A 16971-nucleotide genomic window follows, 5' to 3' on the forward strand; every position below is an offset into this window, starting at 1 on the left:
CGCGTTTCGAACCTGCCCCGAACCCGAGCGGGGACCAGGGGACTCGGACCAGACCCCGCGGCTCTACGCAGGACTCAAGGTTAAATTCAACAGGATCCTCCGCGCGAGACGCGTCCGCGGCACAAACCAGTGAGTCCAGCCGCATTTGGTGATTTATTTCTGATTCCCACGCCCCGCACTAACCCCCCCCCCCCCCCCCCCCCCCCCCCCCGCTTCATCCACCCATCGCCATTTCACGTCTGTTTTTCGACCCAAATGTCCCTCCGCCGCGCGTCCTTTTGGCGTTTCTCTGATTTGACATTGACTCGGCGCGCACGCACTCACACACTCGTGCTCCCACAGCGCGCGCGCGGCTCGACACGGGGTTCTGGATGAGGTAAACACACAGACCCGGTTCAGTCCGGACTCGAGCAGAATCTCACACGGACCCCGAGGGATCGTGTCATTATCAGATCCGTCCGTGCGTCACGTGCACGCGAAGGTAGCGCTTCAGATGTTTGTGTTTGGGCAGAGAAAAGAGCGGGAGTTGTGGCTGATTTATTTACGCCGTGCACGTCTGCATTTCAAAGCGTGAAGGCGAATGTGGGACGTGTCTGGAAAAGCGTGAAGCAAAGTTGTTTTTGTGCAACTGTTGATGCTGAAACCTGGTCCTCAGACTAAACCTCCGTATCCTTCAGGTTTAGCTCCTGTCTTATCAGGCAGAGCCGGGCTGGGTGTCACGTTTAGTGTAATATACTAAACATAAAACATAAAACATATGATGTTTCACCACAGCTCATCAACAACGTCCTGTAAGGGCCACCTTTGCATCAAACGAAGCTTCAGAGGGAAACTGCTTCAACTATTAATGTGCTTTTATACGAAACTAATGACCTGCATATTTGTGTTTTTGTGTTAGACCAAAAACGCACTCATTAAATAGCGTTTTTTGTTTTTTTATTCATAAAAAGTGCAGTTTTATGGCAAACTTTTCCCGTTTTAATAATAATAATAATAATAATAATAATAATAATAATAATAATAATAATAATAATAATAATAATAATAATGATAATAAAAATAAAAATAAAAATAAAAATGATAATAATAATAATCGCCATTGCGATTGACTGCGGAAATGCGGGAAGCGAATGCATAAATTGCATAAACTTTTCCAATTGCATAATCAAATTTGCATAAACTGGTAAAATGCATCAAATGTCATTTTGCATAAACTGTATAAACTGCATAAAGTGGTAAAATGCATGAATGGGATAATTCGTAAATTATGTAAATTGCATAAACTCTTTAAAATTCATAAATCCTAAATGGCATAAACTCTTAAGTTGCATAAACGCTTTAAAATGCATTAACTGGTTAAATCCCATAAAGTGGTTAATTTGCATAAATTATTAATATTGCACAGACTTTTTATATTCCATAAACTGGTCAAACTGTTGAAATGGCCTCAGTGCTTGATTGGCAGAAGCTGCACAAATGGCTGAAAGGCGGAGTTTCCCCATTGGCTGGATTCCCCCCATACACACCAATGCAAAAATTTCAAACTCTCGTATAAAAAAACTGGAAAACGGCAGACGGACATTTTTTTCTCAAAACCCACAAGTTGCAGAAGCTGAACATGCACAAAGTGCAGAAATTGCATAAAATGCAGAAAAAGGTGCAGAAAAGCATGGATTTGCGGCAGCCCCATTATAAGTCAATGGGAAAAATCTCCGACATTTTGGCCGATTGCGGAAAAAACGTAAGTTGCAGAAGTCCCAAAAGTAATAGCACCTTCTCCTCAACATGCGGAACATTTTGATGCATAACTTGCATAAATTGCACAAAGCATGAAAGTGCTGAAAGCTGGAGAAAATCGGGAAAAAGATGGAAGAGGAATAATAATAAAGAACATGAAAACCAATAATTGACTGCGGAAAAATTCTGCAGTCAATCAATAATAATAATACTCCAGCGCTTTTCTGGACAAAGACGCTTTCCATTGCATTATTCATTCACTCCATACTTGGTGATGGTAAGCTACTATTCTAGCCACAGCTGCCCTGTGAGGCAACCAGTCTGTGCCATCGGCCCCTCCGACCACCACCAGCCACTCACACACTACATTCGCCAGGCTTCCGTCCCAGTACTGACCAGGCCCTTCCCTGCAGAGCTTCCCAGGTCTGATGGGATCGGGCAGAGCTGAGGCAGGATGGCCCGTCTGGTCCGGTCAAATCACGTAAAGATCAAATCGATAATCTTGCATCAAAATAAAAATGTTTTATTAGGTGGTTCAATTTACCCCACCCTCCCCTGCTTTTATTGAAAATACACCATTAATACCAATACGTCACCATGGATTTTCCTCTTTGTCAGTTAACAACTATTTAAAGGGGTTAGATGCAAGTTTGTGATTTTATACTCACTACTGCCATCTCAGGTCATATGTGAAACTGCAGCTTCTACATTAAGCTCGTGCATGATGGCACTTCAGACCCAAAGGAACACCTTTGTGAGTGACAGTGCAGGATTTCAGAGGCAGTTGTGGTGAACAGGTCTGAGCTCATTCTACACATGAGGACATGGAGGAACATGTAGGGGGAGGGAAACACTTCATTTTAACATTTTTAAACTCTGTACAGTCCCTTTAACCAAGCACTTTTTCTCCAGAGCTTCTCAGCTGGAGCTTAGACCAGTAAAACACCTCAACGCAGATGTAAGGCTTACAAACCTGATCTGAGCTTCTTCTTTCTTCTTCTCATGATTGAGTCCTTCTGCATTTTGATCATGTTTTCAGTGCTTTGTAGTCGCATGTTTGCCACAGTATTGTCACGTTTTAATTGTGTTCTGTTTACTTTTTGTGTCGCGTTGTGTTTTGTGTGACGTAACTGTGAACAAGCCAGGACAGGATGAAAACATGACAATCGTAAGCTTTGATTGGTTATGTAGGTCTTAGCTTTCAAATGAGGAGTTACACTGTAAAGCTCAACTGTAGAAAATGCACTGGGTTAAGAGGATTTTTGAAGATAACATGTAAATAGTCAAACGTTGTATTTATATTCTACTGATTTTCCACAATAACACTTCCCCACTCTCTCCTTATCAGCTCCTTCACGGGTTAGTGTAAAATGGAGGCAGCCCAGAATGCCATGCCGGTAACTATGGTAACTGATGTTTTGGGCTCGGTTTATGGTTACTATCTCTGTAAGTCATGGAGCTATCCACATGACACAAAAGTGGCACAAAGGTAAACGTCTTCTCCGTCAGAATAAATGACGACAGGTTCAATGATTGACTCATAAAGTGATAGAAACATCCGTCATCTCCACTCGTGTGACGACCAGCCCCAGCTCAGCCTCCAGCCTCCAGCAGCAAAGCCATCTCCTCCCCTTACCCCCGACTTTTCTCTAGTTCGGCTCTACCCAAATCTAAAACCTTCTCAACTGGAGAGCAGCAGTGTAATGCCTCATTTGAAAGCTAAGACCTACAAAAGTCACTTTTTTATCACGTTGTCGCAAGGTTTTGGGCGCAGTTGCTTTTCTCGCATGTTTTTGTTGTGTTATTGTTACATTTTTGTTGTGTTATCGTTACATTTTTGTTGTGTTATGTTACATTTTTGTTGTGTTATGTTACATTTTTGTTTTGTTATGTTACATTTTTGTTGCATTTCCGTCTATATTTTATTTTTATTCTTTTTATTCTGTTGAAGCTTTTAGATTTGGGTAAAGCCAAACTGGAGAAAGGGGGCTCCGTTAAGGCGTTGCAGTGTTTGTGAATGGAGCACTTAACACACTGAGTGCCACAGGTGTGGGGGTGGGGCTTTCACTCTAATACACCTTATGTGTGGTTTTGGGAGCCCTGTGTTATTCACAGAAGTGAATAAAAGACGATTGAAAACTTGTGAAGAGTCACATCTGGATATTTTATAGGTATTTTTGCCATTCTTTTCTTTTCTTTTTTTTTTTAGTCTGAGGGGGCGTGGTGTTAGTCTGAGGGGGCGTGGTGTTTGTCTGAGGGGGCGTGGTGTTAGTCTGAGGGGGCGTGGTGTTAGTCTGAGGGGGCGTGGTGTTAGTCTGAGGGGGCGTGGTGTTAGTCTGAGGGGGCGTGGTGTTTGTCTGAGGGGGCGTGGTGTTAGTCTGAGGGGGCGTGGTGTTAGTCTGAGGGGGCGTGGTGTTAGTCTGAGGGGGCGTGGTGTTAGTCTGAGGGAGCGTGGTGTTAGTCTGAGGGGGCGTGGTGTTAGTCTGAGGGGGCGTGGTGTTAGTCTGAGGGGGCGTGGTGTTAGTCTGGTTGTCAGGTTGTTTAAATGCAGCAGTGATCGATAACATGCAGTGTTATCAATGTTGTCGTTGAAAATGTACTTGAAACTGAGATATTCAGGTATTTGCATCTTCCCATAACGTTAGTGTCTGTCCAGAGAGGAGAGAGTTGGAGAGAGTTGGAGAGAGGAGTTAATCAGAAAGGAGAGTGTTTCATAAAACACTCAATATCTCAGAATCCAGAAAAAAATCTGTGATGTTGATCCAAACAAGCCTCTGTTTAGCTGTATTTCGTACAGTAATACACAATTTCAACTTTTACAGGCAGATACTGTTGTTTTTCACGTTAGCCCCATAAACAGCCTAAATAACGGACGATAACGGTGTCGCTTAATAACTCTTTAATGCAATAAGAAATAAAAAAGGAAGAGACGTGGACTTGAAGCTAAGTGTTTAAGCTTCATGTCAAAGTGACTCTGTGGGACATCGTGTTAGGATAAAGGCTTACTGTCATTTTCAAGCTTTGGGTCGTCCATAATCTTGTTTCTCCAGATATTTGCTTTAAGATATGGAACCTTAAACTTTGTATCTGTTTCTCCATACATCTCCTGCACACATTCCTCCTCTTTTATAAATGAAAGTGCACCTTCGCTCGCTCCCCTTTCACATGTTCATGAATAAATCCACGGTTGATGCAGAAGCGAACACGCAGCTCGTTACAGAGACATTAATGTAACGTCTCAATTAAAAATGCACCGAGAGGCTTAATGAACCACGCAGAGGCATGATTTATTCACAACCCCAGCAGCTCACACAACCTCTGCACAAACGGCTGGAAATGAAGAGCTCAACGTTTGTGGGACGTTCTCCAGAACCAGGATGACGCTAATCGATGATTGCTAAATACCAGAACAATGAGAGGTAGAATTTTCTACACAATTTCATTAATATTTGTTAGAATTGCCTTTAAACTGAATATTTTGGGTCAAACGTTTTGGATTTCCTTCCACAAGCTTCTTACAATATTTGGAGGAGTTTTGGTCCTTTCCTCCAAACAGAACTGGTGTAACTGAGACACGCCTTGTGTGCCTATGCCTTTTCAGCTCTAACCCTTGCTATCCAAGACACTTTGTATGAAATGAACCTGAACCTTCAAGTGTCTTGAAGTTACACCCAAGCATGAAGCAGACTTGTTCAAGCTTCCACGGTCATGACATCATCATCTGGGCTTCCTCAAATAGTTAAACGTTTCTGGTTAAGGTGTTTGTAACGGCTGGACCTGTCTACATGAAACAGAAACTGTCCCAAAGTCCAGCATCTCCTCTCTCAGCACATTAATGAAAGGCTTGTCACGCTCGGCTCTATGAAGAGACAGGACGATCCAGGAAGGCACCATGAGGGCGGTGAAGAGGCAGTTTAATTACAGGGATAACTATAGCCAACTTTAGAGTTAAGGTCACACAGTTAGACAAACAGACAGCACATGTGTGTGCGTGTATATTCAGGTAACATGCTAACATACCATCTGCAGGATCTTGTATTGAAGAGCTTCGATCTGTTGTTTGGGTGAGCATGCTGTTATGTTCAGCTGAGGCCTTTCACTCACAGCGCTGCTGTTTCCTACATAACTCCACATCTGAGAGTGTTGGACTTGTAGGGCCTTTCTGACCGACAAAATGCAGAAATCAAATGTACCTGTTACTCTTTATCTGCCCCACACACTGAAACTCGCTCATCCACATAAATATGGCCTCCGCTTTGTCTTGTCTGTTTCTTGTTCGGCCCATTCTCTTTCCGGTTGTGTCACGTTGTCACCGATCTTACCAGCCTCTGGAAACCGGTCTGGATATCTAGAATCTGATTTGCACAAGTCCATCAGGAGAACTGAGCTCCTTCTTAGTTCTTTAAACTTAAGAAAAAGAAGAAGTTCTACACGTGCACGTGTAGGTATGTCGTATGTCTTGAATGTGAGTGTTTGTGAGTGCACATGGGGGACGACGGATGGAAATTAGCCCAAGGCTACAATCCAGTGTGGCTTGTTTACATGCATGAGACCCATGTATGTTCATTAACATGCACTGTCCCGACCAAATAAACCAATAAATAAATAAATGTTGTGCTTAGTTCCTTAGAGTTTGAACAGGTTTTGTAGGAAAAAACTTTCAAAGCCTGACTCTCGAAGTGACTCAGGCCAAAGACCCCCGTGCAAAATGAGCACTAGTTCGACTGGCTTTACATCCCATGATGCTTTGCGGTCATCTACTTTTAGCTACTGTGATAGACACTATCAGTCTTAAGATGGCTGCATGGAGCCAGGCTGGAGCGAGAAGGGTCTGAACACAGCTGATGGAGGCGGGGCACGTGATCAGTGGAGCTCCACTTCCACAGGAAACATCACCTCAGCAGGACAACGCTGAAACTAGTCCAAACTCACCCCAATCCTAACCTTTAGGAGAGTGGTGATTTAAAAAAGATCGTCCATTATTGTAAATACATCATGATGGAAACAAGCTGATGAATCAAAGTCATTTTAACACTTGACGATGTTGTTTCAGTGATTTCACTGATGCTTTTGTTCTGCACTGAAGTGAAGGTGTTTCCTCTGCTTTAAACAGGGTTTGCACCCAGATGAGACCGTCTCATTTAGGTCGACTTTAGAGCCAGATTAGGCCTGAGCTGATCTCGATCCTGCCCTGGTGAGGGAATGAGGGAAAAAAAGAGGGAATTGGTGGACAAAAAAAAAAGTAAATAAAATTTAGGTAAAAGTGGGGCTAAAATAATCAGGTAAAACTAACAAATCTTCCCTTTAGTTGTCTGTTCGGGACCATTCTCTTTTTGAGCGGCAAAGCGATGTAAATGCAGATGTTTGTCTCACACGTCCCAGAGGAAACATGAGTCTGAAGAAGCCGAGCTGGAGCTGGTGTCATGTACAGTATATGTACAGTATATGTACAGTATATCCGTGTGGATGATGCATAAATCATGCCAAGGGCCTCATCTGTTTACACTGTACATGTTCATACGAGTCCGCGCTCGCATGTACGCACCGGTAAATAATGCACTCGCTCTCGCTCTCGCTGCCGCCTCGTTAGGCGGGCGCTCGCTTTAACGGCAAACCGGTTCAAAAGCAGCTGATTGACCTCTGAACCCCCACTGCGACTGGAGAAGTGTATCGCCTCATTTGAAAGCTAAGACCTAGATTTGGATAAAGCTGAACTGGAGATAATGTGCTTGGTTAAAGTGGGAGCTCTAATATAAATGGGCTCAATAGCGGGTACTCTGGGAAACTTTGACAATTGTGTATTTTGGTAAACGTTTTCCTACGTCCGCTAGCATTTAGCTTCAAACATATGATGTTAGAGTTATGCCACACATGCAAGAAATCTGTATACATACGAGCTGTTCTGTTTCATTGACACGCATGTAAACTACTCTCCACGTGCACTTTGAGCGTCCCACGCACGTGATTCAGTGCTTTACAACAGCACACGCTGAACCAAAGTGCTTTCCATAAGTGCAATGTGATAAAAACAGTTTCAACACAGAATATAAAAATCATACATTTCACATGTGCAGTTAGCCGTCAAAGCAGATCTAAACAGGTATGTTTTCAACCTCGCTTTAAACAGTGTCAGGTCAGGGATGACCAGAGAGGACCAGAGCCAAGGACCAGCCACTGAAGAGGAACCATCACCCACTGCTTACTTTTGGTCCTAGACCTCCAGGTCTGTCCTGCAGACGCAGCCTCTAAGGGCTGATGTACAGTTCACACAAACAGGAAGATGCAAGTCCCTGAACTGATTAAAAACAAACATTAAGAGTTTAAAGTTTACCCTCACCTGTACTGGAGCCAGTGTAGGGAGTGCAGACCTGGAGTCATGTGACTGCGCCGCAGACGAGCTGCAGTCATTGTACATGTTCATAGTGGTAGTCGAACTCGGACCTTCTAGCTGTGAAGCACGAGCGCGAACCGCTGTGCTGCTGTGCCGCCCTTTATGATGGAGAAACTTCAGAAATCACAGTTTTGCGCAAAAGTTGACGTATCATGGCAGAATTTTTGATATTTATGACCATTTTTCAAAGAAAGTTAAAAACAAACATTAACTTTCAAGTATTGTTAACACCATTCACCGTTTAACTACTGGTAACTGATCACATTGGAAGGTGCCCAGCCGTAGGCCAAGTGCACTGTCCCCAATAAATACAACAGAACTAGAATATATGAATAATGCAGGCAGTAGATTGCCTTAATGGCAGCAGCACGGTGGCACAGTGGTTAGGTCTTGTGTGGTTCGATCCCTGGCTGGAGGGGGCCTTTCTGTGGAGTTTATGTTCACCCTCCCACTAAAAACATGCACAATAGGCCAGGATGAATGTAGAATGTGAGTGAGTGGTTGGTAGTGGTAGGAGGGGCTGATGGAGCTTTGAGATATTTGGTGTAAGCCATTATTATTATTATTGTGTTATCCATATCATATTAGTGACAACAATATTCATTCTGTTGCAATATTTGCAGAACCACGTCACAGCATCTGTATTTTAACACTATCCCTTTGCCTGGTCAGGGGGACAGGTCATAAGTGAAATTATTTGAGCAAAATATATGAGGTACAAGGAAGTACAGCTGCGTAAAACGTTCAAATTTCAGTTTATTTGTTTGGCATAAAGGCGTATAGGCCATTATCTTTATGTTTAGATCCAGGCCTGACTACAGCACGTGCGGGGGCTTCAAGGAAAAAGGGTTGGAAACCACTGATCTATGACAGTGGTTCCCAATCTTCTTTGTCTCACATACCCCTTGAGTCTTTCATTTCTACTCAAAGTACCCCTTAATTCGAAGGTGCTGCCAAATATTTAAAAAATGATCTGCTAAACTCAGAATTATTGGTATTTAGTTGTGTATTGTGTTCAAAATGAAGCTTAAACACTCTGAAACCCAAACCTTTTACAGCAAAACATCCTTTAAAATAACTTTTCTTTTAAAACAATATTTCAGTGCTATTCATTTTCACCTTCTTTTTAGATGTGAAATAATTCAAAGTACCCCCCTGCTAAGTCGTTGTGTACCCCCTGGGGTCCTCGTACTCCTGATCTATGGAGTGCTGAGTGATGTTAAAGCTCTACAAGCCCATAATCCATCGCTGACTCTGTTCTGTGCTCAGTGTGTTCACCAGAAAGTCCACTTTAAATGTCTGACCTGCTCGATCTGCTCCTCTTTTCTGCAGTGACGTTGCGCTGGTTCCCCCTGGTGGTGATGCTGCACTTCTGCGCCCTGGCGTTGTGCGGCTGCGAGCCCCGGATCGTGAACATCGGCGCTGTCCTGAGTCAGAAACGCTACGAGCAGGTGTTTAAGGAGGCCGTGACCCAGGCCAACACGGTCTACGGCAAAGAGAAGTTTAAGATGAACGCCATCTCGGTCACACACAAGGCCAACGCCATCCAGATGGCCCTGTCGGTGTGCGAGGACCTCATTTCCAACCAGGTACTGAACCCTGTCTGCTCCCCAGGGTCATTACACTTACAGTACTGCCCCCTGTCTACTGCCAGGGTCATTACACTTACAGCACTGCCCCCTATCTGCTCCCCAGGGTCATTACACTTACAGTACTGCCCCCTGTCTACTGCCAGGGTCATTACACTTACAGCACTGCCCCCTGTCTACTGCCAGGGTCATTACACTTACAGCACCGCCCCCTGTGTACTGCCAGGGTCATTACACTTACAGCACCGCCCCCTGTGTACTGCCAGGGTCATTACACTTACAGCACTGCCCCCTGTCTGCTCCCCAGGGTCATTACACTTACAGCACTGCCCCCTGTCTGCTCCACAGGGTCAATACACTTACAGCACTGCCCCCTGTCTGCTCCACAGGGTCATTACACTTACACCACTGCCCCCTGTCTGCTCCCCAGGGTCATTACACTTACAGCACTGCCCCCTGTCTGCTCCCCAGGGTCAATACACTTACAGCACTGCCCCCTGTCTGCTCCCCAGGGTCATTACACTTACAGCACTGCCCCCTGTCTGCTCCCCAGGGTCAATACACTTACAGCACTGCCCCCTGTCTGCTCCCCAGGGTCATTGCACTTACAGCACTGCCCCCTGTCTGCTCCCCAGGGTCATTACACTTACAGCACTGCCCCCTGTCTACTGCCAGGGTCATTACACTTACAGCACTGCCCCCTGTCTACTGCCAGGGTCAATACACTTACAGCACTGCCCCCTGTCTGCTCCCCAGGGTCATTGCACTTACAGCACTGCCCCCTGTCTGCTCCCCAGGGTCATTGCACTTACAGCACTGCCCCCTGTCTGCTCCCCAGGGTCATTACACTTACAGCACCGCCCCCTGTGTACTGCCAGGGTCATTACACTTACAGCACCACCCCCTGTGTACTGCCAGGGTCATTACACTTACAGCACTGCCCCCTGTCTGCTCCCCAGGATCATTACACTTACAGCACTGCCCCCTGTCTGCTCCACAGGGTCATTACACTTACAGTACTGCCCCCTGTCTGCTCCCCAGGGTCATTACACTTACAGCACTGCCCCCTGTCTGCTCCCCAGGGTCATTACACTTACAGCACTGCCCCCTGTCTGCTCCCCAGGGTCATTACACTTACAGCACTGCCCCCTGTCTGCTCCCCAGGGTCATTACACTTACAGCACTGCCCCCTGTCTGCTCCCCAGGGTCATTACACTTACAGCACTGCCCCCTGTCTGCTCCCCAGGGTCAATACACTTACAGCACTGCCCCCTGTCTGCTCCCCAGGGTCATTGCACTTACAGCACTGCCCCCTGTCTACTGCCAGGGTCAATACACTTACAGCACTGCCCCCTGTCTGCTCCCCAGGGTCATTGCACTTACAGCACTGCCCCCTGTCTGCTCCCCAGGGTCATTACACTTACAGCACTGCCCCCTGTCTACTGCCAGGGTCATTACACTTACAGCACTGCCCCCTGTCTGCTCCCCAGGGTCATTACACTTACAGTACTGCCCCCTGTCTGCTCCCCAGGGTCAATACACTTACAGCACTGCCCCCTGTCTGCTCCCCAGGGTCATTGCACTTACAGCACTGCCCCCTGTGTACTGCCAGGGTCATTACACTTACAGCACTGCCCCCTGTCTACTGCCAGGGTCATTACACTTACAGCACTGCCCCCTGTCTACTGCCAGGGTCATTACACTTACAGCACTGCCCCCTGTCTGCTCCCCAGGGTCATTACACTTACAGTACTGCCCCCTGTCTGCTCCCCAGGGTCATTACACTTACAGCACTGCCCCCTGTCTACTGCCAGGGTCATTACACTTACAGTACTGCCCCCTGTCTGCTCCCCAGGGTCATTACACTTACAGTACTGCCCCCTGTCTGCTCCCCAGGGTCATTACACTTACAGCACCGCCCCCTGTCTGCTCCCCAGGGTCATTACACTTACAGTACTGCCCCCTGTCTGCTCCCCAGGGTCATTACACTTACAGCACCGCCCCCTGTCTACTGCCAGGGTCATTACACTTACAGTACTGCCCCCTGTCTGCTCCACAGGGTCATTACACTTACAGTACTGCCCCCTGTCTACTGCCAGGGTCATTACACTTACAGTACTGCCCCCTGTCTGCTCCACAGGGTCAATACACTTACAGCACCGCCCCCTGTCTACTCCCCAGGGTCATTACACTTACAGCACTGCCCCCTGTCTACTGCCAGGGTCATTACACTTACAGCACTGCCCCCTGTCTACTGCCAGGGTCATTACACTTACAGTACTGCCCCCTGTCTACTGCCAGGGTCATTACACTTACAGTACTGCCCCCTGTCTGCTCCCCAGGGTCATTACACTTTTATGGCTAAAATTACCTATATTTTTTGCAACAAAATTACAGATTTGAGGAAAATGTCCCTTGAAGTTACAATTCCCCGATAAATCTATGTAGAAACGTTGAATCAGGGCAATGATGAAACGCTGTATTGTCCAAAACCTGCTGCAGGGTCTCCTCTAACATGTGGGTTATTCTGCGATGTGTTATTCCTGACCTTAGGCGGGACAGACACTTGCCGCCGCCTCGTCCTCTGAGCCCATCCGCAGGCCACAGCCCAGCGCCTCTGCAGAATAAAGAAATGTGATTGTGAGGCAGAGATTACGAGTGTCCTGAAATCTGTAATCCAGCGCCATCCATCAAAACACACAGATTAACTCTAATCCCCTCGCTCTCGGCTACAGAGGCTTCGAGTTATGAAATCTACGTGTGTTCAGTCGTAGCTGAGAATCGCAGGTCGTACGTCGCATAGTGAGACTGGGATTTAAAACAGAAACATTGAAGTCAGTAAATGAATTGTGCCAAAATCAAGGCCTTAAATGTCATTAAAAATAATTAAATTAGATACAAACATGGCATTAAATCTAAATGTATGACATTGCTCAACAATGGAGATTCTAAAACATGTGCAGCTGCAGTTTGGACTGAAATTTTCTGAAACGCAGACACAGGGAGAACAGAAAGGCCACGTCCAGGTGGGAATCGAACCCAGGACCTTCTAGCTGTGAAGCACAAGCGGTCGTGATGGGCAAGTGAAGCCTTGTAATACTTTGAAGCTTTCCTGCAAAAAAGTGTTGTGCGCTTCGAAGTTTCAGAGCTGTTTCATTCTGTCTGAACACTGACCTCTTGTGGACAGCTTTAGTATCGCGACTTCTCATAAACACGACTGAAGCACCAACACAATCATGTGGAAGAGAAGTTTCAAACAGACGTGTGGCAGTTTTATTATTTGCAGCCTGATATTGATGTCATTATATTTGTAATGTGGGTCTGTGCTTCACGGAGCTCCAGGGGGCGGGACTCCAGTGGGCGGGGCCTCAGTCACCTGCGGCTCAAAGGCAGGACATCATTGTGCGATGTTTTAATTTAATTCAGTCAGAGCTAATTTAGCACTTGTAGGTCACCCCGAGACCGCCGTAGATCCAACTGCATTTCCTCCAACGTTAGTTCAGTCCATGTTCACACACACACAACATCAGCCACATCAGACTGTTCAACTTTGGGTCCAGTCGGTCCCCAGTTCGAGTAGTGCTGTGGAGCATCCAAGAGCTCTTTCACAAACCAAAGTTGAATATTTTGGGAGGAACACACAACGTCATGTGTGGAAGAAAAATGGAACAGCACCAACATCCAAACCCTCTCCTCAATGTGAAGTCTGGAGCAGGAGAGTCATGGTGCGGGCTGTTTTGTAACCATCAATAGAAAAAAAAAGGAAAAAAAAACCTGAGACATTCACAACATGCATGGAATAAGTAAGTGAACCCCTGTATTAAACATCTGATGACTCTTCTTTTGCAGCAATAACTGCTTTCCTTTTCCAATCTGGGATCATTCCTCTTTACAAAACTGTTGCAGTTCAGTCAGATTCAGGGGGTGTACTTACTTATTCCTCCCTCTCGTGTGAAGGTTTATACACTGCTCACAAAAACTTAGGGCACACTCAAAAAAACACATCCTAGATGTCAATCAATTCGATTTTTCGGATGAAAATCTTTATTCATAGTGTAGGGCAAAGTGTTGAGAACAAAATAACATAAGAATGATAAATGGAAATCAAATTCTCAGCCCCTGGAGGTCTGGATCCAAAATTATAGTCAAAATCAAAGTGACAAATCAGGTTTGTCCAAATTCTGTAGAAATTCCTCCAAACGAGTCTGTATCATCCTCAGTCGTGTGTGTGGCCTCCACGTGCCTGAATGCACTCCCTACAACGCCTGGGCAGCTCCTGATGAGACCACGGATGTCCTCCTGAGGGATCTCCTCCCAGGCCTGGATTAGAGCATCAGTCAGCTCCTGGACAGTCTGTGGTGCGACGTGGCGTTGATGGATGGACCGAGACGTGATGTCCCAGATGTGCTCTATTGGATTTAAGTCTGGAGAACGGGCAGGCCAGTCCAGAACATCAATACCTTCATCATGCAGGACCTGCTGACACACTCTTGCCACATGTGGCCTGGCATTATCAGGCATCAGAAGGAACCCAGGGCCCACAGCACCAGCACATGGTCTTACAATAGGTCTGAGGATCTCATCCCGGTCCCCAATGCCAGTCAGGGAACCTCTGGCTCGCACATGGAGGGCTGTGCGGCCCTCCAATGAAATGCCTCCCCAGACCATCACTGACCCACCACCAAACCGGTCATGCTGGATGATGTTGCAGCAGCAGAACGTTCTCCAGGGCGTCTCCAGACTCTGTCACGTCTGTCACATGTGCTCAGGGTGAACCTGCTCTCATCCGTGAAGAGCACAGGGCACCATTGGCCAATCTGCCAATCGCTGTGTTCTCGGGGCAAATGCCAATCGGGCTGCACGGTGTTGGGCAGTAAGCACCGGCCCAACGCCCTCATACCCCCCTCATGCCCCCCTCATACCACCCTCATACCCCCCTCATACCACCCTCATACCACCCTCATACCACCCTCATGGAGTCGGTTTTTGACCGTTTGAGGACCAACATGCACATTTGTGGCCCTCTGGAGGTCATTTTGTAGGGCTCGGGCAGTGCTTCTCCTGTTTCTCCGTGCACAAATGAGCAGATAGCGGTCCTGCTGCTGGGTTGTTGACCTCGGTCGGCCCCCCCCAGGTCTCCTGGTGTACTGGCCTGTCTCCTGGTATCTCCTCCATGCTCTGGACACTGCGCTGGGAGACACAGCAAACCTTCTTGCCACAGCACGAATGGACGTGCCATTTTGGATGAGCATCACTCCCTGAGCAGCTTCTGTGGGTTGTAGATGCTCCTCATGATACCTCTAGTGGTGAGAACACTGGACAAATGCAAAAGTGTTCCAAAAATACGGTACAAAGGATGAAGACAGGGAAATGGTCTGTGGTCACCACCTGCAAAACCATTTCTCTTTTGGAGTGATCTTGCTAATTGCCTCTCATTTCCACCTGTTGTCTGTTTCATTTCCACAACACCAAGTGAAATTGATTCACAATAAGCGTGGCTTCCTCACTGGACAGTCTGATATCCCAGAAATTTGACTGAGTTACATTGTGTTTTTTGAGTGTGCCCTAAGTTTTTGTGAGCAGTGATGTTATGGCCAATAAAAATATGAATATGATCAAATGTAAATGTTTGGGTGGCTTTAGTTTAAGCAGACACTGCAGAAATGAGAGCATTTCCAAACAGTTTACTTACTTTTTCTTCTCACTGTATATTGTGGACGTTAACACATTAGCGGTGCTGTATAAAGCACCAAATCATAATCTTCCACCTTCATTTCTATTCAGAAGATGTTCAAACATAGAGAGAATTGACATAGCCTTAGGGTCACTGGGTTACAGAAACAAAAAAACAAATACAAGCGTAGCTATGTTTCTGTACAAGGGTTTCATTTATGGAACGACTTGAACAATAAAATAAAATAAACGCTTCACCAAGACAGCCCCGGGTTTAGCTCGCTCATATCGGCTGAATATGTCCAGAAGAGAGACGGGCACTGAAAGTGTGCTGTTTTGCACCAGGTATTGGCGGGTGCAACACTGTTGTCCCACCAAAACACAGAAAACGTTCTTAAGCAATAATAAAACGAAGCAATTGTCCCTGATTTTCCAGACACACAGAGGTTTTGACTTTAACATTAATGATGTACAGTAAAAACGGTAAAGTGTGGAATAAAAAACTTGCAAGCCATAAGTATCAACACACAACTGCATAGAGAGAGAGGGAGAGATTAACACACAATAATGATGTGGACAAATCTGTGTGTAGTTATACTTGTATGTACATGTATGTAGTTGTGGTGATCAAACCGTGTACCTCCCGTGTTTCCTGTCTGTTTCAGGTGTACGCGATCCTCGTGAGCCACCCGCCTCAGTCCAGTGACCACCTGACTCCCACTCCGGTCTCCTACACTGCCGGGTTTTACCGCATCCCAGTGGTGGGGCTGACCACGCGCATGTCCATCTACTCGGACAAGGTACAAACTCACCGGGACAGTTTGCAGTTTGACCTGGACTTTTAACACTTTGTTCGCCGACTTTCTATCACAAAGTTACAGTGTAACTTTCAAAAGGCCCACTGTATGTAAAGTGATCTGATCATCACAAATATGTTAGATCAGTTATTCTTTAACAGCAGTTCATCAACTAAAAGACAAACACTTGGCTGCTCCAGCAGTGACCGATATCATTCATTGGGTTAAATTCATGTTTACAAGGGGTTTACATAAAACGCTCTCCTCTCTGCTCCTTTTCAAACTGCATTGACTTAGCAATTTTATTGTAATACTGTATGTTAATGTCACTATTGAAAGAGACATATGAAGAATTACATGGTTATGGAAAGAGTCGAGGGGCAAACAAAATTGCTTGGGGGACCGGATCCGGCCCACGCGCCACAGTTTGCCCACCTCTGCTTTAGATCAGTGATTCCCAACTCTTTGCTTTGAAGATGTTCCGCCGCTGAGTGACGTTTGGAGTTAGTTTGAATGGAACACGCCTGTGACATGTGGGACGGTAACCCCGGTCTGTCTCTCCGCAGAGCATCCACCTGTCCTTCCTGCGCACCGTGCCACCGTTCTCCCACCAGGCGCTGGTTTGGTTCGATTTGATGCGTGAGTTTCGGTGGAACCACATCATTCTGATCGTGAGCGACGACCACGAGGGCCGCGCGGCGCAGAAACGACTGGAGACGCTGCTGGAGGAGCGCGAGACCAAGGTACGGCTATAGCACGAAAACCCATGGAACTACCACGGAAC

General features: G+C 46.2%; 1 protein-coding gene across 1 annotated transcript; it reads left to right on the forward strand.

Moving 5' to 3' along the window:
- Nucleotides 1-16971, forward strand: LOC306968513 (glutamate receptor ionotropic, NMDA 1-like). The gene is made up of 4 exons (XM_079563897.1): nucleotides 1-129; nucleotides 9461-9717; nucleotides 16056-16190; nucleotides 16754-16971. Coding segments are annotated over exons 1-4 (582 nt in total). The 5' UTR covers nucleotides 1-128; the 3' UTR covers nucleotides 16943-16971.

Source organism: Gobius niger (assembly GCF_951799975.1).
Source record: "Gobius niger genome assembly, chromosome: 1".
Lineage (NCBI taxonomy): Eukaryota > Metazoa > Chordata > Actinopteri > Gobiiformes > Gobiidae > Gobius > Gobius niger.